The sequence below is a fragment of the Aspergillus versicolor genome (assembly GCF_001890125.1).
Source record: "Aspergillus versicolor CBS 583.65 unplaced genomic scaffold ASPVEscaffold_14, whole genome shotgun sequence".
NCBI classification, from domain to species: Eukaryota; Fungi; Ascomycota; class Eurotiomycetes; order Eurotiales; family Aspergillaceae; genus Aspergillus; species Aspergillus versicolor.
The window spans coordinates 596,405-621,571 of NW_024467537.1; the positions used below are offsets into that span (position 1 = coordinate 596,405).

The following is a 25,167-nucleotide window of genomic DNA, read 5'->3' on the forward strand; positions in this document are numbered from 1 at the left end:
GATTTTGTTGACTGCATTTTTATTCTACCTAGAATTATTAGAGATGTATTTACTGGCGTTGCGGATATTTGGCATATTTTCGATGGGAGCATGAGATACCAACGTCACATTTATTATTGCATACTAAATACCCGCTACAATTGCACATTTTATCCTTCGTGCACGAATTCAAAACAATACCATGGGCTATCTCTACCTTAATCTGGCATGGGCCTATATAAACCAACACATTGAATGTACATACTGGCAGTACATCAACAAGTCTACCTACGTATATATGTATATCACATTACCACTCACTCTCATCCGCCGCAACCCACCACGCCATCTTATCCCTCTTGAAAGCCTCAAAATCCCACTCCGCATCCTCCAACATCTCTCTCCCAGATATCCACACGTATGTCTCGGCCTCAACCTCCTCCCCTTCATCCGCAAACTCCGCCCCCGCAGCCTCCAACACATCCTTCAAATGCCTATCCGCATCCTCACCCCCATCCTGATCGTCCTCGGACAATGCCTCCCGTAGTATTCGCACGGATACCTGCTCCCGCGAATATTCGGGCCCCTCGTAGATATCAAGCCTGTGCAAGTCTCCGTCCGTCAGGCCCGAGACTACCGTACCCAGGACGTTTGCGCCGGGGGGCCTCGATTCCTTGTCCTCTGTCGTCGAGGGGTTTGGCTCAAGAGACGAAGCTTGTATTATCCCCGGGTAGTCAGCGTGCCGTACACGGTGTCTGCGGTAGTCGTGTAAGATTGCGGGGCGAAACTGGACGAGGTCTTTCTGCCATTGTTGGGGTGTCGGCGACCCGTGGATTACGCGGTGTAATATTTGGGGGGCCATTAAGGTACCTGTATGATTTCTTGTTGTTAGATCTTTAGACTAAAGTGGTGAGGTGTTGTAGAGGGTGGATATGGATTGCCGCAAAGCTCCAGAGTTACGGAAGGTATGTGTAGACAGCTTTGGGGGGATGAGATGTACCATAGAAGAAGAGAACGTGGTCGCCCATGCTGGCTGTCCCTCCTATGCAAATTTGAATGAGTTTCTGTAAAAGAAATGTTGAGGCGCAATCCAGGTAGGAGGAGAGTGACCTGGGGGAATTGGCAGATGTAGCGCGGGGTTAGCTCAAGGTGGAGAGCGGAGATTCTATACAGACTATTCTTTGTTAGTGGGTTTGCGCCATGAACAAGATAAATGACATGTAAGATGTGCTTTGCCGAAATAGTCAAATAATCTAAAGAATAACCACTAGAAGAGGCTGTAATTGCCCAAAGCCGATTCCTTCGCAATTGGCATGCATCGCCATGGTACTTTTGCGACGAAGCATCCTTATCGATAAGCCCCAATCACCGCCTCCGAAAAAGGCCCATGTGGCTTCATCACAGCCCCGGAGCTGATCCCATCACTCTACCTTGTCTACACAAGGAGTGCGAATTCAGAAACAACCAGCAGCATGCACTCAACACTCAACCGCGCGCAAGCGGTCTTCGGATTCTTCACGACAGTCGCCCTCTTCGTCGCCGGGTTCGCTGCGCTCTCGGTCCTTGTTTTCCCAACCGATAACGTGACGGCCGATGTTCAATTGAAGGATGTTAAAGTGTATGCTGTCTCTTTATTGTCTTGTTATATTTCTGATCTGGTTATTTTGGTGGGGTATGCTAACATCCCCTGTTATGGGGCCTAGAATTAAGGGACGACCTCACTACTACGCAACTAAGAAAGAAGAGTACGCGCAGATCAGGTTTGATCTGGATGCCGGTACGTCTAGTCCACAACAAAGTAGTAATAACGACAGCGGAGCTAATGGAATAATATCAGACCTCTCTCCTCTCTTCAACTGGAACACAAAACAACTCTTTGTCTACGTCTACGCCGCCTACTCCTCCTCAGACGACCCATCCGCAACTCCCCAATCCCAATCTATCATCTGGGACTCCATCATTGAAGCCCCCGAATCACCGTACTCCTTCCGGAATCTCCGCGAGCGATTCCTCTCTACAGGCGGCAAGAGCTCCGCCGCTCGCAAGGCCTCGAATAAGAACAAGAAGAACAGCAACAGTAAGACCAAGAAGGCGGAACCCACCCCTGGTGTCCTCCGTCTCCGCGACCAGAAGAGCAAGTACCAGATCAGTGATATCACTGGGAAGATGGCAGAACGGTCGAACGTGACGCTGGCTGTTGGGTGGAATGTACAGCCCTGGGTTGGGGCGCTGTGGTGGGCCCCTGGGACCGGCGCGGTGCCTAGGACGGAGGGGAAGACGGGGGAGACCAAGGCGTTTGCTTTTCCGGCATTGAAGGGATCAAAGCCCAAGGGGGAGCAGGCGGCTTCGGTTTAGCGTGCTAGTAATTATAAAGAAAGAGGTTAAAATATGAATCGAACGAATGGATCTATTTTTTTCTATTGTGGAACTGGGTCTTCATTAATATAGATTGATTGGCCTTATCATGGATACGATACGCAGGAGCAGGACGACGAACGGCGGCAATTAACCGATAAAAAACAATCTTTAGAATCCAACAAAGTGCCAATCGAAACTCTAGCCATCCGACATTTAATCAAGAAACAGTTCCATAGTTTGGCCCATAGTTTGGCCCGTAGCTTGGCCCATAGTTTGGCGCATTGTGACGTCTACCATGATGTCCACCCTGCTGAATCCGATCGGAGTATACACCCGGCGCATGTCCCGGGGTCATAGAATCGCGATTATGGTAATAGACGTATTCCAAGTAGAAAGCGTGAATGTGGCCGGGGAAGTAGCTAAGAAGCGCTAGTTGTTAGCTTGAGATCCCGTGGGCAAGGATAAAATGGATTGGAGAAGACTAACCCCAATATTGTTAGGAGGATATTGATAAGGAAGTCGGCGCCACAGCCAGAGATGAGGAACACGCCTAGTGGCGGTACTGAGGGAGTGTATTAGTATAGTGTATATCACGCGAAGCTTTTTAAAGCTCTTGTCGTTGATGTAGGACGTACTGAAGAGAGTAATGATGATCAAGCAGAGCATTGAAGCTGTTCCGGCCATCTTGAAATCTACGAATGTGCAGCTTGTTCAGCACGCTCGTTGGTATCTGAATAGGTTCCGATAAAGCTTAGAAAGAGAATAGTGAAAAGAAGGGCGAAGATGTAAATGGGAGCATAGTCGTCGTGTTCAGAGTTCATGCGTTGCATTTTATGGTATGGGGCCGCGACGACGTCACTGGACTGAAAATACTATGGAATCGGTGTGACAAAGGACGCTGGCAGATCTGATAGCCACACAGGTTTAACAATAAAGTAATATTTCGGGTGTAGTATATAGGCGGGAAGCAAACGCAGAAGTAGTTTGTTCCTTGACGTCATGCCGCAAGGTGCCGCCACAAAATGCCGGCAGGGCTAGGCAGCCTAGCACAGTATTTGAGGATATACAAAGGTACATTCCGACGCCGCTTGTTCTCCCGAAAAATCCCCCGGGATGTATTTAGATGGGAAAAAGGCATATGGAGTATATGCCGAGATTTAATACGCCAATGGAGCGGGAGAGTCGAGATCGATCACACGGCATCAATTGCCGCTCTCGTGGTGACCTGCTCGTTCTTGTTACCGAGTTTCGATATCTGAAGGAAAGCGTCCACGCCGTATCCCTCCAAACTATGTAGTTCCAGGCTACCTGCCCAGTACTCTGCGTAGACTCTGCTCATTGGGAGTCCAATACCCAGCCGTAGGTCTGGAAGTCGCGAAGTTAATGTGTCTAGTGAGCTTTCGCGGAAAGTTTCCTTGTCCGCATGCTTGATATCGCTGGACACTGAGAGCTCCTGCAAAGTGGCTGCCATTGCTGGGACCTGTCCTAGGTTCTCAAGTCGTACCTTGCTGTGAGGGCCTTTGGTGAAAGACCATAAGTAGGGCATGATCTCTCGCGGTATTCCTCCACCTTGGTCAGAGACGCGCATTATAACATGCTGAGGTGCTTCACAGATGAGCACCTCGATAGGTGGCGGCGTTTGCTGCAAGTTCTGATATTTTTCACTGACAGCCTGGACTGAATTACGTAGGAGCTCCCCGATTATGTACTCTAAATGACTGAGCATATATGGGAAGGTGGCATCTAGGTGGCCCTGCACGGAAATTTCTGGAATCTTGTCGGATCCAGTGCTCTGTCGAATCATGTCCTGTACCAACTTGCCGCAGCGCTCTACGACCTCTTTGGCATTGCATTTCAGGAAAACTTCACCCACGAAGTCTGCGTTCAGGTCTGTCCTATCCTGAGATCCGGGAAAGTGCCAAGGTGAGTTGAATGTTTCCGTTAATGCAAGGTGCTGTTCCGCAATAACCCGACGGGAGATTCTCTAGCGCACAAATTAGGCAAGACTCATCGGGTTGGGTAGTATTGTCTTACCGCCCTAAGCAAAGTATTCATGAATTCATCCATTGCGTTGGAAGGCAGCAGACCACGACATTCAAGTACTCCCATAGCTAACCTCGGTATCACGACGAGGTGCTCTGTGAGCGTCTTGCGTAAGATGTCACAAAACCTATCATTATCCTCAAGGGTTCGTATTTCTGGAACGGTGCGGAACCTCTCAAACGCTTTGTAGTAAAGCTCGTATACCAGGGAGAAGTGAGGGTTAGCGACAATGACATATGGTAGCTTCTGTATATCTCGAAGACGATGTGCTAATCTGACCGCAACAGCTTAAGTTAGTAGAAGCAAGATATAATGAGAGCCAAACTTACTGACCTTGTGGGAAGCTCGGTGCGCACGTAGTTTGCAGAACTGATCAGTCTTGATTCAGTCAGGGTCCGTCCGAAGAAAGTGAGCTGCCGTAAACTGATCGGCCGAATCTGGCGCTCGACAAATCTAGACGGCATATTAGCGATGGATCACTTGAAAATCCAGTGGCAACATACTCGTCAAGAGCCGAGACAGGTCTCCATGGTGGTGGATTATGTGTCAGCCCCTCGGAGTTGAGACTTCGTGTTGAGAGAGGGCGTCTGTGCAAGGTCCGCCAGCATTGAGCTGGGCGACTCCGCAGCATCTCGACGAATGAGCGTGTCAAGTTTCCTTCATGGATTTGTAGAGGGAGCTCCGGGGTGAGTAAAATCTCGAGGAACCGGAGACGAGACTATATGTGATCGATAAGTCTCATACATGACTCCCTGGGGGTTGTCGAGCTGTTGTTTGCTGGTCGCATGATTGCTGAATGCGGGCGGAGTCATGATATTGTTTGACCGGGCGGTGAGAGTTTTGGGCTGACATGTGACCGGCTGCATAAGAGCAAAGTGACCCATTCATTTTCAAAATTGGAGGATTTCATGCTCTATTTCACATTAGAGGAGAAAATAAACAATATTATAGGCCTAATATCAATTCGAGACAAGCTTGGTTGCCGCAGCATGCCAGCCGGCATTAGTATGGGGATGTTTGTATACAAACTTATACTCGAGGCTAGTGCTCATACCGGTAAGTGCGGGCGGACCAAGGAAGACCAATTCTTATGATATCACTGTGCGCTGCCCTGAATTCGCTGCCTTTTGCCTTCAGCGCCCGGTGAATGGAGCAGCAAAGGAGAGATAGGCTGTACTAGATAACAAATTCAATAAATCCTTCAGGTTAACTTCTTGGCGGCAGACCTGGATAGTTAGGTATTGTGCTTGTGCTGTCTTAATAATCTGATTCATAGTGTGCCCGCAGGCCGTTATTATTCGTTGTTCTTGACTGCAGGACTCCGCCACAGGCCTCAACTCCCTTTGAACTGGAACCTGCTCAGACCCAGACAAGATCTGCTTGTCCCTTACACCTTTGCTTGCTCCCTCTTCGCCGCTTCCCTGCGATTTGTGGAATAGATTTATTTTTCCTTTGTCGTTAGAACTTGTCCTTTTTGTCCCCTCCTCCCCGAGCAGCGAACGCCTTCAAGTTCGGGTGCTCGAGCGCACTTTTCTTCCTTCATGGACAACGTGAGTCCTTGAACTTGGGTTGTCGCAGATGTGACAACAACAGCTTAATTCCTGGCATGCAAACTCTTGCTAACGATCTCTTGAACCCGTCCAGGTCGCAGACAGTGAAATGCTCGTTGATGAATACGAACAGTTCCAACATGACAGAACAGATGATGTCGTCGTTTCTCAGTCCGGCTCTGAGGAGCCAGACGCTGAGCCCCCTGCGGATGACTGTAAGGACTTTCCAATGAACTCTACCCTGTCACCGGGAGATCGCACATCCAGCTCGCGAAGGATACGCCTGCTCCGACCTGGCTTCCCCGCAGTGCCCATGCTGATCCCCGCATTTTGGCCATGGCTTGTCAAAGCGTTCAATTGATTGTAAGAATATGCTCTAACATATGTCTCTACCGCAGTTCCGGCTGTGATGGCCCGCGTCCTCCCAAAAGACCCAGATCTTGAGACCGAAGATGAAACTTGGCACACATGGAATATTCAGGACTGGCGGAAATTGAAAAAGAAGGAGCATGGACCAGTCTTTCAGTGCGGCGGATCCCCATGGTGAGTGGAAATAGCCGCATTGTTGTCCGAACGACGCGCTCACATCGCTGGCTCGCAGGCGAGTGCTTTTCTTTCCTTATGGAAACCATGTCGAACACGCTTCCTTCTATCTAGAGCATGCCTGGGAAGACGAACCGCCCGAGAACTGGTATGCTTGCGTGCAATTTGCACTGGTGCTTTGGAATCCAAACGATCCATCCCTTCAACTTTCACATGGTAAGTTGGAACCGGCTGATATTCCAAACTCTATTTCCCGTGCTTACCACCTTGTAGTCGCTACTCATAGATTTAATGCGGACGAGGGTGATTGGGGTTTCACGCGGTTCTGCGAGCTTCGTAGGCTCTTCACTATGGCTTGGGAAGGGCGCGGAGTCCCTCTTGTACAAAATGACGAGGCCAATGTCACCGCATATGTCCGTGTCGTCAAGGACCCGACGGGTGTTTTATGGCACAGTTTCCAGAAGTATGAACCCTCGCCGTATTTAATATTGCGGTTGAGCTGACAGTTGTATAGCTATGACTCAAAGAAAGAAACCGGCATGGTTGGGTTGAAGAATCAAGGAGCGACATGTTATCTGAACTCATTACTGCAGTCTTTATATTTCACCAATGCATTCCGCAAGGCCGTTTACCAAATCCCGACGGAAGCGGAGGCATCACGAGACAACAGCGCCTGGACCCTTCAGAGACTCTTCAACAACCTCCAAACGAGCGACTATCCCGTTTCGACAACTGAGCTTACGGCATCGTTTGGCTGGGAGTCGAGGCAGATTTTTGAACAGCAAGATGTCCAGGAACTGTCGCGAAAGTTAATGGAGAGGCTAGAGGAGAGGATGAAGGGTACCCCGGCGGAAAAGGCACTCCCCGATTTGTTTGTGGGGAAATCGAAAACCTACATCTCATGCATTAATGTCGACTACGAATCATCACGAGTGGAAGATTTCTGGGATATTCAGCTGAACGTGAGAAACAACAAGACGCTTGATGACAGTTTTAAGGACTATATCCAAGTAGAGAGACTCGAGGGCGAAAACAAATACGACGCGGGTCAACCGTACGGCTTGCAAGATGCCGACAAAGGAGAGATCTTTGAGAGTTTCCCTCCCGTGTTACACCTACACTTGAAACGCTTTGAATACGATATCCACCGAGATGCGATGATGAAGATTAATGACCGACATGCATTCCCGATGGAATTTGATGCCTCCCCCTACCTTTCGAAGGATGCCGATAAGTCTGAATCATGGATTTATGAATTACATGGTGTTCTAGTCCACAGCGGTGACCTGAACGCTGGTCACTACTTTGCTTTCCTGAAACCAACCAAAGATGGACACTGGTACCGCTTTGATGACGACCGGGTAACCCGAGCGACAGATAAAGAGGTGCTCGAAGAAAACTATGGTGGAGAGTATGAACTTCCCAACGGCTCGGTTGGAGTGAGACAACCGTATACTCGAGCGCTATCCACAAAGCGATCAACGAACGCCTACATGTTGGTTTATGTCCGCAAATCAAGGTCGGATGATGTTCTCCTTCCAATAACGAAAGAGGACGTGCCCACTCATATTGGTATGTTCAATCCAGTCATTGTACTATGTATTTGCTAATGTGCTTTAATTTTAGAAAAACGACTAGTTGAAGAACGTGCAGACCTAGCACGTAGGAGGAAGGAACGAGAAGAGGCGCACTTGTATATCAATGTTGGGGTCTTGTCAGAAGAGACCTTCAAATCTCACAATGGGTTTGATTTAACCAGTTTCGAGCAGCCGGCTGAAGAAGCGGCTTTCCCGAAACCGTATCGACTTCTGAGGACCACCAAGGTTGGCGAATTCGCGGAAAAGATAGCAGAGGAGAAAGGAGTGAACCCGCTCCAAGTTCGGTTTTGGGTCATGGTCAACCGGCAGAACAAGACAATGCGACCCGATCAAGTCATTAAGGACCCGGAAATGACAGTAGAAGAGGCGTATAGCCGGTATGGCACCAAGGGCAATGCATTCAGAGTCTGGGTGGAAGTCGGAGAAGAGTCTGCCGATGGCACCGTATCTTGGCCTGATAGCTCTACCTCGGTGCTCATCTTCTTGAAGCACTTCGACGTGGTAAAGCAAACCTTGAATGGAATCGGTGCGGTGTATGTACGGAAGAACCAGAAGGTTGCGGACCTTGCACCCACAATACTCGAGACCATGGATTGGCCGGCCGGAACTGAGTTTGTCCTTTACGAGGAGATCAAACACAACATGATTGACCTCATGAAGCCGAAGCAGACATTCCAGCAATCTGAGATCCAGGATGGCGACATTATCACCTTCCAAAAGTCCATCAAAGAATCGGAGCTGCCTCCGACAGCGATCTATCCGGATGCTAAACTCTATTACGATTATTTGCTGAACCGCGTGAACATTACCTTTGCGCCGATTAAGGCCACTGGAGGCGAAGAGTTTACCCTGGTTCTTAGCAAGAAGATGTCGTATGACCAGTTCTCCAGGAAGGTTGGCGAGCATTTGGGCATTGATTACACGCATTTGCGTTTCTCACCGGTCGTCGCCAATAGTGGAAAAGCCAAGGGTTTCATCAAGAGAAATGCGAACCAAAATGCACAGACCCTGCAGACAATTCTGGGCACGCAGATATCTGGTTACGGGATTAATGTTGTTCGGCAAGATGCACTTTATTATGAGGTCCTGGAAACAAGCCTAAGCGATTTTGAGTCCAAAGTTTGCCTTCACGTGACGTGGCTTTCCGAGGGTATCACTAAAGAGGTGAGAAATGACACTGTTTATTTTCTACGGATTGAACTTTAACTGACTCTCGGCGTTAGCAAACTGTGGAAGTTCTGGTACCCCGGGAAGGGTCAGTAAGCGATGTCCTAGTCGGCTTACAGAAGAAGGCGGGCTTGGACGACGAAACGATTCGTGATGCCCGTGTCTTCGAGGTGCACAACTACAAGATATACAAGGAGTTCGCGCAAGACAGCAAATTCGGCGGTACCAATGACTTTGTCGCCTTATATGCGGAGAAAATCCCCGAGGAAGAATTGAACATGGAGCCCGGTTCAAAGACGGTCAATGCTTACAACTTTGACAAGGAAACCAACAAGCCGCACGGTGTGCCTTTCAAATTTGTTATGAAACCAGTAGGCATCAGCTCGCTTTTGTACATCGTTAATTCGTGGCTAACCTGAAGAAGGGAGAAATATTCAAAGAAACCAAAGAACGACTATCGAAGCGAACCGGCCTTAAGGGGAAGCGATTTGAGAAGGTCAAGTTTGCTGTTGTCCCCCGCCAGCTTTACTCAACCCCACGATATCTGGAAGATGGTATGTCTAGAGAGGACATAGCGATAACATAATTGGTATCATGGCTAACTTGATCCAGACGATATACTCTCAGACGTAATCGGTGACTCCGACGACATGCTCGGTCTGGACCACCCGAGCAAGAAACAGAACTTTTGGAACAGAAGCGAATCTTTCTTCATCAGATAAGAGCCAGAGAGGAACACGATGACGATATCGCTCGGTTGAAGAATGTACAGCTACGGTCTGGTGGCGGCAACCAGTGAATGTCAAGCAGCCTTGAGCGCAATGAAGTTATTTTTCCTTTGCCTTTTTTAAATGTAGTAGACGGCTTAACTTACAGTGTTATGATTACGAAGCCTGGGGGTTTAGGAGAGGCGGAGTTTTTCATGAAACATACCAGTGCATCAATAGTAGCCAATTGAATATTGATTAATGCCTGAATTCTGAAAGGAACCAAGCTTTGTATTGCCATTGGACTTGACGTGTGTCGTGAATGCCATTCGCAGTGGAGGCGGGAGTGCAAACAAAACAAACAGCGACAACAACAAGCTGGCCAGAACTTGCTCTCCAAAATCCCAAGCCGAGTCGCGTGTGCCAACAGGAGTCCCCAACACCGAACTTGACTCTTCAATCCGCTCAACATGCGTTTCACAGCTCTGGTCATCGGCCTTCTTGCCTGCCTGGTGTCATCTGTCACCGCAACCGCCCTGACGTACAGACTCGAGGCCAACGAGAAGGCCTGCTTCTACAAATTCGTTGACCAGCGGAACACCAAAGTCGCATTCTACTTTGCTGTGGGTTTAAATTCTCGCAATATTATACAATTGGAAAAATATTGACCGGCTTCACTCTTTGCAGGTGCAATCCGGTGGCTCTTTCGATGTCGACTACGCTGTTGTCGGACCTGGCGAGAAGTCGGTCCTAGATGGCACCAAGGAGCGTCAGGGAGACTTTGTGTTCACAGCTCAGAGCGTCGGCGAATACCGCTTCTGCTTCAACAATGAAATGTCTACATTCGCGGAGAAGATGGTTGATTTTGAGATCGCGGTGCGTACTCTACCTACTACCCCTGTACCCCCTCAAGGAAAACATCCCCTGACTGTTTGTCTGGTATAGCTTGAAAACGAATCCCGCACAGAGCTCCCCTCGCGCCAGGGCGCCAACCCCGAACAAGCCTCCGCCATCGAGGAGTCCATCTTCAAGCTCTCCGCCCAATTGTCCACCATCTCGCGCAACCAGAAGTACTTCCGGACACGTGAGAACCGCAACTTCAGCACTGTGCGCAGCACCGAACGCCGTATCTGGAACTTCAGCGTGATTGAGGGGTTGATGATGGTTTCCATGGCTGGGCTGCAGGTGTTTGTTGTGCGGTTCTTCTTCCAGGGAGCCCGCAAAGGTTCGTTCCCCCCACCATGCATCCTCCAATTAGGGGACTGTCAGGTAATTCGGAGTTGAACTAACCCTGAATACAGGTTACGTGTGATGAGCGAGCATGACTATAGTATATGATATGTGAATTGTGGCGTCTGTGTCTGTATCTATGTTTTCTCTTGCGTTTAGACTCAATCTTACTGTCTTTGCATTGAGCGATGTGTCCTGTCTATCCACGCGAGTCATGTTTTCACTTGACTGAATACTACAGAGGAACGAACGTTTCGATTACCCAGTCATATGGGTCTTCTTTCTTTTTTCCCCTCCCGTACCGTCTAACTGTCCTCCTCACTCACCGGCTACGTAGGTCCCGCCACGGTGGCGATACCTAAACGGACATGCCTCGCCATTCGAAATTGGCTAATTCTTATCCTTTCGCATCCCATGGCGCTGGAAACAAGCGAACCACAACCGCACGACACTGATAGGGCGTCATATCAAAAAGCGAGAAAAAGAGGGGAATGGCGAGGAAGATACGTCAGAAAATCGGCCTCCACCTGCCATTGCCATTACCATCTGGGAACCACCTCAAGGTCGCCTGACGTGCCCAATCGATCCAGAGCCGAGACCGTCGAATTCTTGAGCTGTCTTGCCTACACCGCAGTTAGGAAACAGGATCAAGTGGGTTCAGATCTAGTCTGGCTTCTGGTTCGATGCGGAGGCGGAGCGGCGACATCAGGGGTCCAACAGTCTAACAGTCCGGCAATCTGGCAGTCCAGAAGGGCAGGTTCGCTTCGCTTCGTCGGTTTCCGAAATAGATCGCTTATTTATCTCGAGGGTCTGTGCACGGGATGGCGAGGCCCAGGAGTAGTCTACGTGAAGCAAACCTGCATACCGTTTAGACGAGTTTGGCAATTCACGCAAAACGGGTTTCGCATGGCTGGTTGCTATGACGTTGAAGGTTGGATTCCTTGACTTGGGTTAGCATGTAGTAAGTAGTTACTGGTCTCGCCCGTTCTAGCCCAGCTCAGTCAGAATCCTGTTTTGCATTGTATACTGTACAGCCCAAATCTACCCTGCAATGCTCTCGATATTGTATGATGGAGTGGATGGCTGAAGTTTCTAATAGAGAGCGTGGTTGTTGCCAGTGGTTACTGCAGGTTGTAGATTGATACCTGGCATGGCATGGGGCTATTACATCACTGCCCTACCTGTAGAACTTGGCTACAAACACTATCAAAACCTGATCTTATTGTTTACTTTACGTCTAGCCTCAAGAGAGTGCACCGTAGTGGCCTTGTATCATAGTTCAGAGATGAAATCATAATCATACCTGGATCTTGGATAATGGAATTCTATAGACATCACTCGTGAGGCAGAAACAGACTAGTATGAGGTTAAGGCATCAGCTACCAGCGCCAGCATTTTTTTTTTTTTTTTTTTTTTTTTTTTTTTTTTTTTGAACTCCTCAATTCAACTTTTACTGACTCGACTCGTCATCCTATCTACTGGCATACGTAGGTAGTCTATTGTTCCGTGATGACATGACACGGTCAACCTATCTCATTGCCAAACGCTGCTGTGCCCACGGCATCACTGGATAGAAGCTGCCGTATCAAAACAGCCCAAGTACTTTCTACCTAGAAGGAGTGGGTTGCAGCTGTCTAGTTAACTACTCAACTTACCTACCTACCTCCGTCAATTGCTCCCATCTAGCAAGGTTGACGTGACGTGATGATGTCTTTGTAGTACGACCATTCGTCAGCGGTAGATTTTATCTCGACAACCCGGCTATGTACGATGCATTACGCCCAAGAATCTCTAGGCCGGATTGGTTGAATTATGCTACGTATGCCGTACTTGGATGTGATGTTATTAATATCTTGGTATCCGTCAAATGGAAGGAAGGAAGGAATGGCGGATCTAACGAGTCCGGCTTGGCTGGCCAAGAAGACGAGTTCTCCTTTACTGTTGTTAATAGCTGTCGGTATAGATATGACGGTTATCTTTGTAGTATAAAGTAGCGTGATGACTCCGGAAAAGATGGCGATGAGGTGAGATGACTCAATGGTCTTCTAGGCTGTGCCAGGAGCTGACTCGTGGTATCCGGGTCGGAGACGTCATCTGCTACCGTATACTATCCAAGTCATCGGCGGGTTTCGAATCGAAGGGCGGGAGGTAGGGGGGAGGAAGGGTCTAGTTCGTGGACGATTCGGATTGTGATTGTGGAGGCATTGTGGTCATAGTCTTAGGACGTGGGATTGGATTCTGGGCTGGGTGTTTGCTCTCGATATTCGGCGTCAGACGTCATACGTCAGACTGGGATGGAGACGTTGTTGTCATATCCCAGAGCCCAAGGGTGCTGTGAGCAAGTGGGATGACATGCTGGAAATGACGAAGGTGATGGAGTTGTTTGAGTATTAAAATGCCAGCCATTAAAATATTCTGTATACTCCGGGATAAGTTAGCAGAATGTCTGTACCATTGGTATCAATTATCAATTGGTAGAGGGTCTTACAGAGACAGGTACCTTACCTACATGCACCCTATGATGCATGGCAGACACCAATGGAGACAACCACAATAGGTAACACAATGACATCGCCAGATACACAGATCACATACCTGTACATTCTTAACATAAGAGTAGGCCCGAGCGAAGATTCCGAACGGCGTCATACTCCACCGCGCAGACGCTACACCGTAAATTAGCACGTATGGGGCATGCATGGAACCGCCCCGAAATCTACCGACGGTGTATAGTTCTCCACATTCTGGGTATGTATGCGGAAGAATATCAGTTCAAGAGCTGGCAAGCACGGGTGGGGAGCTCCCTGAGACTGAGACTGAGCCTGGGCCTACTGGGCTACCGCAATGGGTAAGCAGGGTGCTGTTCTGTGACGCACGGCGCGCTGGGTCAGTTGGTGAGTGACATCAAAGTGCATCCGTACTGGGTAAGGATTGTAGGGCTAGCGTCGCGCAAGGTGAGGTGGCTCTCCTCGACTTCCCTGAGGGTCTGCGGTCTACGGTCTAGGGGGTGTGGGTGTAGCTGCTGATGGACACTTTGGACACTTCGCAGGCAGGGGCTGGTATGATGAACATCCTCCACCGGACATGCAGGTGGATGGTCGCTTCACACCATCTCGCGCTCTTAGCTCGTGGTCGAGGTTTGGTTGTCAATTGGTCTGGTATATCTGGTTGATTCAACCAGCCCAATCAGTTCGAGGGTATACGCGAGTGCGGCAGGATCGTCACGAAGAATGTGATGGCTGAGCTGGCTGGACTGTTTTCCTGAGGGGTAAGCTGTGCAAATGGAGATCATGATGGAGGAAAACGGCCGAGAGTCGGCGTCGCTGAGGCTGGGGTATATCCTACTGGCCGTCAGGCAGGGTGGATGACGATGCTGAGAGTTTCCGACAGCCCCGGCAGGATAATACGAGCATGACTGGGGAATAGGATGGATATATCTTCCGTGATGGATCCGTCTAAGCTTCAATTAGCCCGGTGGGTGTGCTGGTGGGCGTCCTAGTGGGCGTCCTAGTGGATGCAGTATGCCTGCATTCGCGGCATCCACAGGAGCTCTTGAGTGCAGCAGGAAGACCCCCTGACGTCTTTTGGAACGACTCGATTGCCGGAAGCAGCAGGGCTGCCGAAAAGCATGCGAGCAGAGTTCAATTGCCCCGTCTGTTCCTCGTAAGGGTGCCATGACTTCATACGAGAGCGAAGTAAGTGTCTACGGTTGGCCCTATGACATACCCAACCCAGATTCGTCGTGGATGAACTGCTGGTAAGACTACTGCGTACAGAGTATACAGTGTATCCCATCTACTCTTAAGTCAACTTAGATTTGAGCCAAAGCTGTGCATGGCCAGTATAGAACCCACGTAGGACCGTTGACGTCATTGGCCGAGGAGAGCCCCAGGCACAACCGTCGGAGATTTGCAGCAGACTGAACTGATTAACTGATTAACTGAATAGAGAATAATCAGAATAATCAGTGAATAATACCAAACTAAGCACGAAAATCATTCCTCCGTCCGTCGAGACTCCCCCGTCTTTCGAGTGCTTTGGAACTTCGGCCGAATCTCCAACAACGCGCAGTCCGGAAACGATCTCCTGCGTTCTGTTTGGTTCGGTTGAATGCAGGTGGATTCATCCAGACGAGGTCGATGGAAGGATCCTCGAGACCAGAGTTGATCTGAATCTGTTTCACGCTGCCGTTGCGTTGAGTCCCAGTCCTGGGTCTGAGTCTGGAATGAGTCTGACTCTGTCTGACTCTGTCTGACAGTCCGAGTCTCATGTACAATTACCCCGTCCTTGTCAAGAGACAGCAGCTGTCGAATCGGAAAGCAGAGAATCCGAGTTCTTAATCTTATACAACGGCGGGGCCTGTACAGTGACCTCATCGGGGCTCCGCCGGGAGCAGTGCGTGTGGGCCAGCGAACCATAACGGAGCCAATGGAGTCACTGGAGTCGCTCCTACTGGAGCAGCAACGCAATAGGGCTAATCAGCGTTGAGGGAACCGACCAGGCTTTTAAGGGACAGGAACCCCTGATGTCATCGGCGCTGGCGCAGGCGAATCCCAGGCCCATCCCGCCCTTTGATCGCCATGTGGCTGGACCCAGGCAGACACTAGGCGCACCAAGTCTGGAGGAGCTCGAGAAGTTGAGATTGTGACTGTGGATTTGGTCTTGTGGGACTGGGAGATGTCGCTTCTCCGCTGTTGCTCGCTGATTTCATATGCCTGCCTCTGGTTATAAGAATTCCAGCAGTTCGTGCCTGGCTGCCCTCACCTTGCACTTACTATCTTCCCCGACTATCTTCCCCGACTATCTTCCCCGGAATTACTGCGAACCTCCTGGTTGTTACTACTAAACTACAAAGTCTAAGGTGAGCTATGCCGTCATTGGCTCTTGAGTCTCCATCTCCCTCTGCTTCTGCTGTTGCTGCTGCGTTCTGTTTGTCTCGCGCTTCACACCCTTCTTACCCTCTGCTGGAGACAGGTCCTAGGCCTTTATGACTATGACTGCCTCGATGCTGCGCGAATCTGCCCGACAATCGACGACGTGACTGTTGCGAGAGCCGCAACTAACCCTACCTATAGGCTTTACCTTGACTACTATCGCTGCCACCACCACCACCACCACCACCGCAACAATGCCTTCTTCCAACTCAATGCCCCCAGGCACAGACACAGGCCGCCCGCCTGGGAACTTCACCGTCATCCAGCCAGAACACTCCGTGGACCGCAGCCAGACCGCGTCGGTCGAGGACTACAGCCGCATCATGCTCGAGTACACCCAGCGCCGCATGGCCGGGTTCGCAGACCCCGAAGACACAGGCTACGCAGCCAGCCGCAGCAGCAGAAGTAGTAACACCAGCGGCCAGAGCGGCAGGTCAACCAGCGGCATCCTCGCCGGCCACGCGCCCGGTCCTTCGCCCCCGTCAAAGGCCCCCGACTCCAGCCCCGACAGCGCTGGCGCTCAGTCGGCGGTATAGTCGCGGCGTTTAACTTCTATCTTACGCCGTAAACGATTCATTGATCTTTTTTTTTATTTGATATATGCCTTTGAGGTATGGAAGCGGTGCTTGCTTGCAGTACCGTCCATCGGCAGGCTGTGATTGACATTGCCCTTCAGCGTTTCCCTTAGCGATTAGCGACACCAACGTGGACAATTCTACTTCACGCCTTGACTAGTCCTCCATGCCTCTGCCCATACTCTGTATGCCTTTGATTCTTCTCTCCCTTTACAGCCCGCGGCATCCCCTCTCTTATATGTTGCCTTTAAGATTATCCCTTCCAGAACTGGATTTTGGAGACGATGGCCACGTTCGTTCAGTAAACGCGTGTTCGAATGTGGCCGTCGGGGTCAGTTTTGATATTTAGGATAGTCCGTCCAGTTATGCGACCCAAGTCCGAATCCTTCCTCAGAATCCTTCTGTTTTGCGCGATACCCATGCTAGGCAATAGAATGTTCTTAATCTCTGTCTGAAACAAATTATCAACACGTTGTGCTGCTACGTTATCCCTTGCAGTCCAGCCACCCGCAATAACCTCCTTGCCGGAGCTGTTCCTACAGGACGCGTCAATTCTCCGATCAGCCAGCTACTCTGGACTCTCTGGACTGTTGACGATGACTTCACTGACCATCATCTGGTAGACCGTAGGACTCCTTACATTCCAGCCCCGGCGTGCTCATTCCAACAGACTCTGACACAGCTCCCTGCATCCCTGTTTCACATCCTAATGCTGGGATAACATCGACATTGCTGACTTTTCTCGTTTCTTCTTCTTCTTCGCCAACTCACCAATCCAACTTCATTCATTCCTTCACTATACTTATCTCTAGTTACAACTTTACAACCACAGTCCTTACCTCTCCCAAAATGCACATCCCCATCACCATCCCCCTCATCCTATCCCTAACCCAATTAACATCCGCAATCCCCTACACCACCACCAGCACAAGTAGCACCGCAACTTCATCCCTCCCCCCCAAGGAAGCCATATCATCCAGCATCGCGCACGAAACCCCCTCCGCATTCGGCGCCGCCGGTATAAAGAACAACACAGCCGCGTGCCCGCCCTCGCACGCATCCAAGCAATGCTGCACCAACCTCGGCGACCAGGTCGAGGACATCCTCGGCCAGCTCGGCGAGGTTGTGCCCATAGTTGGTGAGGTTACGGCGAGTTCGAGGACGGGGTTGAGTTGTACGTTTCCATTACCTTCCTTCCTTCCTTCCTTCCTTCCTTCCTTCCTTCCTTCCTTACCTTTCCCTTTCGATTGATATATACCGGACGTGGATGAGTGGCTAATGTGTAAACCGTAAAGGCAACGCCGTGGTCGAAAACTCCGAATGCGGACTCAGTCTGATGTGCTGCTCTGGTAAACCCGGACGGCCGAAGGAGGATGATGAGACGCCGAGTGAGGGTCAACAAGAGGTATGGCCTATCTATCTATCTATGGATATATACTGATTCGATTGTTTGTTTCTAGCCCGGAACCCAGTCTATCTTCCAGAGCGGGTGTATGCCGTTCAACGAGGCGATTGAGCTGGGGAAGAAGGAGGCTGCTGCTGCGGCGTCGAGTTCGGTGTTGGCTCGTGCGAGTCACAGTGCCAGTGCCAGTGCCAGTGCGACTCCAAGCTCTTCGAGGTTGTTTTAGTTTGTCAAGTGTCAGTGGGTTGGATACTCTATTCTATTCTGGGGTTTATAATTTCCAACTCTAACCTGGTGTATTGTTGATGTCTACATGTTCAGTTGATGTGGTTGTATTTATTGATTGCCATTAATGGTTCTGTTTCATACCAATTCATTCAATATTGTGCTATATTTTATTGTATCGGACATATCACCGCCATCCACGCCCAGACGGTGGCGGCGGCGGATGCCAGCCTCGCCCTCCCGGGGGAGGGAAGTTATATGGCCCCGAACCTGGAGGCATTTGCGGTGGCACCGGCGGCATTGGCGGCATCTGCTGGAATGGAGGCGGGAAGTTGGAGAAACTCTGCGGAGGCGGGGGCGGCCACGCGCCTTGGTAGTTTGGCGGCGGCGGCGGCGGCGGCGGCGGGAAGTTTCCACCGTATGGCATTTGAGGGGGTTGGAAGCCTGGCGGTTGAGCGTAGGGATTGTGTGGGTGAGAGGGTTGGTGTGAGGGCTGATTCTGGGGAGCTGCAGGCGGCGAGTAGGAACGGCTTCTCGAGCGACTTCGCGAGTCATACCGCCTAGCTCGTTGAGGTGACCGGCTTCGAGACAAGCTGCGGTATCTGCTGTCGTCACTGGCACTGTCGCTGTACCGTCGCCGCTTATGAGGGCTGCGGCTGCGACTGTGACTTCGACTTCGACTTCGGCTGCCTCGAGCGTTTCTCTTCTTCATCTGTTGGCAGAACGACCGGGACCAGCCGTAGTACGTTTCGCCTTCGAGGATGTCTCCCGTGATTTCATCGCGGACGACGGTCTGGCCGAGCTCGTCAATGTCCACAATCCCACTGTCTTTCTCCTCGTGTTCACCTGGCCCGTAGATCCGATCCACGTCGCTGAGAAACGCCTTGACCGCAGACACCAGCTTCTGGTCTGCCGGCCCCGCCGTCAGAAACAACGGCTTGATCAAGTCGGGCCGCAGCGGAGCCGTCGAATTCGGAACAATATGCGGGATGAGGTTCGCAGCCGGGAGGTCGTAGAAAGGAGCAGACTGGTCGCCGTGAGTAGCGGGCATAATAAACGGTGCATCCCTCAACTTGCGGTCCCGATCCGGCTCCGCACTCTCTGCCCCGGTGGTCGCCGATGTCTTGATCGGGCCTGAGACCGCCGAGTTGGCGACCACCTCGCGGAGCTTGCCTACATAGTCAGCGCCGAAATAGCCATGCTCCTTCCATATATCCAGCAATTCTCCGAGCCGTCTATGGTGTTTCGGGTTTTTCTCTCGGTCGTAGGACGCAGCGTAGCTTAGCAATTCCACCATATGCGGTTGCAGCGACCCGCTGAGCGTCGAGAACGCCGCCGACGACGAGTTGTGGTATTTCGTATGATGGAACACATCGTTCAGGAGATACAACAAATGCAGCCTCTTCCTCTTCGTAGAGGGCCGCTGTGTCGGTGTCTGTTTCGCGTTTTTGTTCGTGTTCGCGGCGGAGTTGGTGTCGGTGTTCTTATCCTCGAACGACCCCGACAGCGCAACCAGGTACTTCCCCAACAAGCCGACCCGATTAGACGAGGAGACAAGATATCTGAGAAGCCATTCTTTGCAGGACTATCCGAGCGGCAGAAAGCAGGATTTAGTATTTCGCGATTTCCGGCGGGCAAGGACACGCAGATCAAACCTGGATGTTTGCGCGAGAGCAGTGCGCCAGCGCTCTGTCGAGAGAGGTGTGCAGCGCTGTGATCTCGTCGCGCGCGACTGACGTTGGGTCCGGACGCAGCAGTCCGGCGGCTAGCGAGGCCTTTGCTATGGCGACTTGGTGGGCCATGCTGCTTGGATGGTTGTCTGGGTGAGGTTGAGCCTTTGAGATCGAGACCAGGATCGTCACCGATCTGGTCACGTGAATGGAAGTATAGACACCTGATAATGATATTATATTTATATTTATAAATTAACAACAATAATGTATTTGGTCTAATAAAATACTTCCCTTATATCTATTGCACCAATTGCCCTCATTATCTAGGAGTGTTACGAGCGTAGCAGTGAAATAATGTATTAGTCTATTTATAGCGATACTTTAAAGCAGCATCACAATAAATTCACCGTTCCTGCGTAGTCACCCGGTCAATGTTATAAGGATTCCCCTCATAAACACTCGACTTCGAGTGAACAGACTGCGGCACACTCTGCTTGCGAGAGACACCAGGCAACTCATCCAGACTCGAGCCAGAACTAGACTCAACCTTGGCGTTATGCGGCCCGGCTTCAATATCTATATCTTCCCCACCGTCCTTCTCTTTCTCATCGTTCGTTATGCTGCCATTAGTGGTATTCCCTGTAGAAGACATTCGCTCGGCCATCTTGCGCATAAAAGCATCCGACTCAGCAGCGAACTTGCACTTCTTGCGAATCGCAGGCCCGTACTTATAGAACAAAAAAGGGAACGGCACACAACCCAGCGCAAGGAAAGCCGGAACACTCGATGCCCACTGCGTACCGAGGTTGGCGTACATCTGTGACGTGAATAAGGGGAAAGCAGCGCCAAACAGGGACCGCAGGACAGAGTTAGCGGCGAGAACAGAGGCCGCGTAGATGGTGTAAGAGTCGATGAGGTAGTTCATGATAGAGAGGAAGACGAGGACCATTCCGAAGCCGAATGGTGCGGATGCGATTATGGGCACGACCCAGTGCACGGAAGGGAATGTCGTCCAGGCAAACCAGAATAGACCGATGGGGACGGCTATACTACCGACGAGACAGGGTGGGAGTCGGGCTTCTGGGGGCGCAAAGCCGGCGTGTTTCCCTTGTGTTTGGACGTAGCGTTTATTGTCGATGATGCTGTATGGGATGGCAAAGATCATGCCTATCATGACGCCGAGGAAGGCCAGGCCTGCGACGCCTTGGTTCCAGTGCCGCTCGCCTTCGAAGACAATTGGGAATGCGCCAAAGCACAAGTAGAGTGTCCCGTAGATGATGGCCATATAAATCGAGAGCAGGAGGACAATGGGTTCGCGGAATAGCAGGATCCACGGCCGTAGCAGCGAGGTCTTGAATGCCTTCTTGATGGATATCTTGCCTTTTTCAGCATCGTGGATGCTCACGTACACCTTGCCTGTGCGTTTAGACAAGCTTGCAGCCCGCTTTTGGAGCAATACTGGACCATATGTTTCAGGGACGAATACTGAGCAGACAATCCATAATACGCCGGAAAAGGCTGCGAGGAAACCCATCACCCATCGCCAGCCAGCGTTCATTCCCACTGCTCAGTCAGCATCAATCCATTTTAGCATGAGAGAGAGAGTCATACAGAAACCACCAATAACTGGGCCAATGGTAGGGCCTAGGAATGGAGCAGACGCAAAGAGCGTCATGGCCAGGCCTCGCTCACTAGCAGGGAACATATCCGCAATAACGCCGCCTGCTTTATTAGCAACTTCCCAACAAGAAATAAAGAGTACTGACCAGCATTGGTAAGAGGCGAAGACCCAAAGGCACCCGCAAAGAAACGCAGAATAATCAAAGTCCACGGATTCTGCGACCCAGCAGCGCCGGCATTAAACGCCGTGAGACCAGCATAACTGACGAAGAACAGGAGCTGCCGGCCATACATCTCACTCAGCGGCGCCCAAAGAAGAGGCCCAATAGCAAAGCCGACAACGAAAAGCGACAGGCCCAGTGTTCCAACCTCCGAGGATATCTTGAACTCCTGTAGTATCTGGGGCAGTCCGCCGCTGAAGGCTGAACTCACCAGGGCGACAGCCAGCGTCGCGATGGCTACCAGCATGGTGTATATCCATTTCGTGGCCCGCGGCCATTCCATAGGGTTCCGGGGGTCATCTTGGATCCAGTTCACCAGGTAGGGGTTTTCTTCGGTGCCGGAGCCGTTATATTCGTGGTTGAGGATGCGGTCTGTGAGGATGCCTTGGTTTAGGACTAGCTGCCAGTAGGGAATGTATTCAGAGAATTTAGACGCAGACGGAGTTGGATCCATGGCCGTCAAGAGCTGAAATGAGCTGTTCAAGGTAAAAGTGGAAACGACCCTGCGATTGCAAGAGGAAGAGCTATACAACGCAGAGTCAGACAGTCACTTCGCGTGGAAGAAAAATCCAGATCCGATCCCATGTTATGCTGACAAGCTGGAAATCGCAGTTTATACCCTGCTGGGCTGCATATCATAAAACACAATCTGACTGCATATCTCAGAGATCTTACGTGGCGTGGCGTCTGGATTTAGGGTTTGGGGAATGAATTGTGCAGCGGAAATGCGAAGAGTCGTTGTATAACTTCGGAATGCCGTGATTAATGCACGCCCCGGCCGAGTTGTGCTCGGGGAGGCCCCGAATAGACCCAGTTAACTTGGGTTTAACCCACATTTAATTAGCCGGATTTTGTGAGGACTGTAAGGCTGGGAGATGACCAGTCAATCTCTGTCCTGGCGTGATTTATGCTTGATTTTCATACGGTCATATCGGGATCTCAAGCCGTCTGGCCCGATCGGGGATTACGGTGATTACGGTGATTAAGATTGATTGCATAAATCACACTAAGATATCTACGTTCACGATTTATTGGACAAGAACCTTGGGTATATTCTGAGAAATATATGCACAGTCGAAGGAATATATAATCAAACAACAGTCCACTAGTAAACCCTTCTACCATGCGCTCCGTGGCGGAAGTGCTGACGTCGAGTCTTGGACGTTGATGGTGATGGTGATGGTGATGGCGACGGCGACAAACTGGGCGTGCTGCTTGGATACGGCGAAGACGCCGGGGTACTACTAGGACTGGGCCTAGGAGTGGAGGACGGGGGCAGCCTTGAACTAGAAATATGGCTGGAAGAGGTAGGGATAGAGCTTGAAAGGGGTGTACTGCTCGGCCTAGGGCTAGAGGTAGGAGTCGGCGTCGTCGCAGGCCCACTGCTTGATGGGACCGGCGTACTAGACGCATCCCCACCGAAGCCAGTACAGAATGTTGGTAGATTAGAGGCAGTGATAGACTTTGGAAAGTATCAGCATGTACCCATATAATAAAAAAAAGGTTCGAGGGACCGCTTACAGCGATAACAGCCTCCGCTAAGGGATCCTCAGGCTCGCTCGCTTTGGCTACGTCCGCGTTCAATGAGATACCGGCTTTGGGAAACACTTTGATGCCGTATTGGTAGTCAGTTCCTTCGCAGACTTCGTCGGTTGCTGGTGCTGTTAGCTTGTGCTGGCTGGTAGTGGGTATACTTGTACGTACTTGCTTGGGCAATGAACCCGGCACCGGCGTAGGGTTTGAGGTTGAGACCAGCTTGGAATCCAAGACCTGTGCAACGTTAGTAGAGGAGACTAAAATATATAGTATGGAACGCACCAAGAGCCTTAGCCGAAAGACCTATCGCAGCCTTGAAATAAACAAGAGCATCACCCGTCAGCCGCGCATCAAGGATGACATCTTCAGTCTCGACCTCGGCATCCCAGCCATCAGAAGAAACATCCGGGTCCAAGAGGCCAATCTCAAGCTCTGCTTCATCCGGGATAGTAACTGTGACACCAGTCTGAATACCCGCAGAGCCCTGGAGAGGCCCAACCGAGTATCCAAGACTGAATATAATCTCCGGACCGACATCAAGAATCCCACCAGGGATCGTGATGCCTCCGATGGGAATCGTTCCAATCGGCCACTCATCATCAATGTCACCGGTAAGGTCGGACTGGATGGCAATCCGGGGGTTGAGGACCGTTGAGACGCCATTAGGGGAGAGGGAGATGGATGCATCCGTTGGGATTCCCAGCTTTGTTTCTATATGGAAGCCCAGGTCAAAGGACCCCTTCGTGCCGCAGTCACCACAATACCAGGTCAATTTGAGATTATCGACGGGGGTCTGGAGACTCCCACTGCTGAACGGGAGAGGGATATCAAATGGGAGGGTCATGTCTTCGTCGACGTCTCGTTGAGCCAAAGCACTCGTCGATACAGGCTGGTAGTTGCCAACGGTGAGTTCGTAGTTCTGGAACTCCTTCCATTCGATCGTCTTGCCAACCAGGTTTGCAGTATTGTCTGCATCGTTGAACCTGACTTTCGAGGCAGAGAAGGGGATTCGACTTGGATTCCATCCACACTCACCCGCGCCAGCGACGACAATTATCTTGTGCGGCTCGCCCTCGTTCAGCCACTTCCAGACGCGCTTTACGTGGTCGAACGCTTTCTGGCTTTGGAGACCAACGGTCATGGTCTTGTTTGTGCATTCGACGGACCCGACGAGGTGCTTGAATCGGTCTAGCGAGATGACTGTCTCGTCGTCGCCGGGGAGGTCGATGGTCAGGTTGGCCAGGGCGCGGTGTCCATTTTGGGTTCCTGGAACTGTTAGTGAATACAGTAGCAGTATAGCTAGCATTATAGCAAACGCACCAGTCCAGTAGAACGAGTCTCTCTTCAGCAGTTCCAGCATGGAAAGGTCAACATCGTCACTCGCCCTGGTCTGAAGGTTCGAAGGCACAACATCGGAGGCAGGCACTTCATCGAATACCAAAGCGAAGCTGATCTGGAAGAGAATGAAGCTCACACCGAGCCAGCCTTGTAAAAACCTGGCCATCTCGGCTGTTTAGGTGATGCGGTGTATTATCCGTAGACATCTTTGCTAGAGACACCCAACTTATATGTTCAGTTATAAACCGTACCCACGCTGATCCTTCATTTCGATAGAAGTAACTCTGCAGGCACGAACACTTGGCCGGCCACGAAGGATCATACAAGCTCGGACCCTGATGGGCCTGAAAAAACGGCAGATGCTCGTGTTCACCAGCTACGGCATCATTGGATTGGCAGTGGCAGTGGCAGCGGCAGATGCAGGGACGTCGTATTGGCCGCAGTTGTATGACTGAACAGGACTGTTTA

General features: G+C 50.8%; 12 protein-coding genes across 12 annotated transcripts; 6 read left to right on the top strand and 6 right to left on the bottom strand.

Annotated features, from left to right (window-relative positions):
- Window positions 1-105: 105 nt before the first annotated feature.
- ASPVEDRAFT_47160 (gamma-glutamylcyclotransferase family protein) lies at window positions 106-1,285 on the bottom strand. The gene is made up of 2 exons (XM_040813715.1): window positions 980-1,285; window positions 106-849 (listed from the first exon to the last, which is right to left on the bottom strand). Exons 1-2 carry the CDS (start codon window positions 1,005-1,007, stop codon window positions 290-292), a joined length of 588 nt encoding a protein of 195 aa, XP_040673737.1. The 5' UTR covers window positions 1,008-1,285; the 3' UTR covers window positions 106-289.
- A 100-nt stretch (window positions 1,286-1,385) lies between these two features.
- Window positions 1,386-2,609, top strand: ASPVEDRAFT_47161 (signal peptidase complex subunit SPC3). The gene is made up of 3 exons (XM_040813716.1): window positions 1,386-1,597; window positions 1,683-1,756; window positions 1,817-2,609. The coding sequence occupies exons 1-3, from the start codon at window positions 1,452-1,454 to the stop codon at window positions 2,332-2,334; spliced, it is 738 nt and encodes a 245-aa protein (XP_040673738.1). The 5' UTR covers window positions 1,386-1,451; the 3' UTR covers window positions 2,335-2,609.
- Window positions 2,610-2,629: 20 nt separating this feature from the next.
- On the bottom strand, window positions 2,630-3,015 carry ASPVEDRAFT_99845 (YqaE/Pmp3 family membrane protein; the record flags this gene model as incomplete). Its single annotated transcript, XM_040818800.1, has 3 exons — window positions 2,630-2,756; window positions 2,824-2,899; window positions 2,973-3,015. Coding segments are annotated over 3 exons (246 nt in total), but the record flags the coding sequence as incomplete, so codon positions are not given.
- Window positions 3,016-3,529: 514 nt separating this feature from the next.
- Window positions 3,530-5,011, bottom strand: ASPVEDRAFT_143472 (protein kinase PKP2; the record flags this gene model as incomplete). The annotated part of the gene is made up of 4 exons (XM_040807918.1): window positions 3,530-4,321; window positions 4,372-4,654; window positions 4,714-4,833; window positions 4,884-5,011. The coding sequence occupies 4 exons, from the start codon at window positions 5,009-5,011 to the stop codon at window positions 3,530-3,532; spliced, it is 1,323 nt and encodes a 440-aa protein (XP_040673740.1).
- Window positions 5,012-5,921: 910 nt separating this feature from the next.
- Window positions 5,922-9,960, top strand: ASPVEDRAFT_34159 (ubiquitin-specific protease UBP15; the record flags this gene model as incomplete). Its single annotated transcript, XM_040810827.1, has 10 exons — window positions 5,922-5,930; window positions 6,025-6,145; window positions 6,329-6,473; window positions 6,532-6,689; window positions 6,747-6,936; window positions 6,988-8,045; window positions 8,100-9,235; window positions 9,295-9,609; window positions 9,663-9,792; window positions 9,851-9,960. The coding sequence occupies 10 exons, from the start codon at window positions 5,922-5,924 to the stop codon at window positions 9,958-9,960; spliced, it is 3,372 nt and encodes a 1,123-aa protein (XP_040673741.1).
- A 455-nt stretch (window positions 9,961-10,415) lies between these two features.
- On the top strand, window positions 10,416-11,257 carry ASPVEDRAFT_89216 (emp24/gp25L/p24 family protein; the record flags this gene model as incomplete). Its single annotated transcript, XM_040818558.1, has 4 exons — window positions 10,416-10,568; window positions 10,633-10,821; window positions 10,891-11,170; window positions 11,247-11,257. The coding sequence occupies 4 exons, from the start codon at window positions 10,416-10,418 to the stop codon at window positions 11,255-11,257; spliced, it is 633 nt and encodes a 210-aa protein (XP_040673742.1).
- Window positions 11,258-11,379: 122 nt separating this feature from the next.
- ASPVEDRAFT_379616 (uncharacterized protein) lies at window positions 11,380-12,441 on the top strand. Its single transcript, XM_040811604.1, has 2 exons — window positions 11,380-12,136; window positions 12,294-12,441. Exon 1 carries the CDS (start codon window positions 11,590-11,592, stop codon window positions 12,118-12,120), a length of 531 nt encoding a protein of 176 aa, XP_040673743.1. The 5' UTR covers window positions 11,380-11,589; the 3' UTR covers window positions 12,121-12,136; window positions 12,294-12,441.
- Window positions 12,442-15,975: 3,534 nt separating this feature from the next.
- On the top strand, window positions 15,976-16,839 carry ASPVEDRAFT_47168 (uncharacterized protein). The gene is made up of 3 exons (XM_040813717.1): window positions 15,976-16,036; window positions 16,150-16,720; window positions 16,786-16,839. Exon 2 carries the CDS (start codon window positions 16,304-16,306, stop codon window positions 16,643-16,645), a length of 342 nt encoding a protein of 113 aa, XP_040673744.1. The 5' UTR covers window positions 15,976-16,036; window positions 16,150-16,303; the 3' UTR covers window positions 16,646-16,720; window positions 16,786-16,839.
- A 427-nt stretch (window positions 16,840-17,266) lies between these two features.
- On the top strand, window positions 17,267-18,455 carry ASPVEDRAFT_47169 (uncharacterized protein). The gene is made up of 2 exons (XM_040813718.1): window positions 17,267-17,858; window positions 17,980-18,455. Exons 1-2 carry the CDS (start codon window positions 17,534-17,536, stop codon window positions 18,123-18,125), a joined length of 471 nt encoding a protein of 156 aa, XP_040673745.1. The 5' UTR covers window positions 17,267-17,533; the 3' UTR covers window positions 18,126-18,455.
- Window positions 18,456-18,498: 43 nt separating this feature from the next.
- Window positions 18,499-20,113, bottom strand: ASPVEDRAFT_89219 (uncharacterized protein; the record flags this gene model as incomplete). The annotated part of the gene is made up of 2 exons (XM_040818559.1): window positions 18,499-19,896; window positions 19,967-20,113. The coding sequence occupies 2 exons, from the start codon at window positions 20,111-20,113 to the stop codon at window positions 18,499-18,501; spliced, it is 1,545 nt and encodes a 514-aa protein (XP_040673746.1).
- A 274-nt stretch (window positions 20,114-20,387) lies between these two features.
- On the bottom strand, window positions 20,388-22,279 carry ASPVEDRAFT_89220 (MFS transporter; the record flags this gene model as incomplete). The annotated part of the gene is made up of 3 exons (XM_040818560.1): window positions 20,388-21,547; window positions 21,596-21,706; window positions 21,751-22,279. The coding sequence occupies 3 exons, from the start codon at window positions 22,277-22,279 to the stop codon at window positions 20,388-20,390; spliced, it is 1,800 nt and encodes a 599-aa protein (XP_040673747.1).
- Window positions 22,280-22,920: 641 nt separating this feature from the next.
- On the bottom strand, window positions 22,921-24,865 carry ASPVEDRAFT_76744 (uncharacterized protein; the record flags this gene model as incomplete). Its single annotated transcript, XM_040816367.1, has 5 exons — window positions 22,921-23,287; window positions 23,347-23,480; window positions 23,530-23,595; window positions 23,644-24,633; window positions 24,682-24,865. 5 exons carry the CDS (start codon window positions 24,863-24,865, stop codon window positions 22,931-22,933), a joined length of 1,731 nt encoding a protein of 576 aa, XP_040673748.1. The 3' UTR covers window positions 22,921-22,930.
- Window positions 24,866-25,167: the final 302 nt, after the last annotated feature.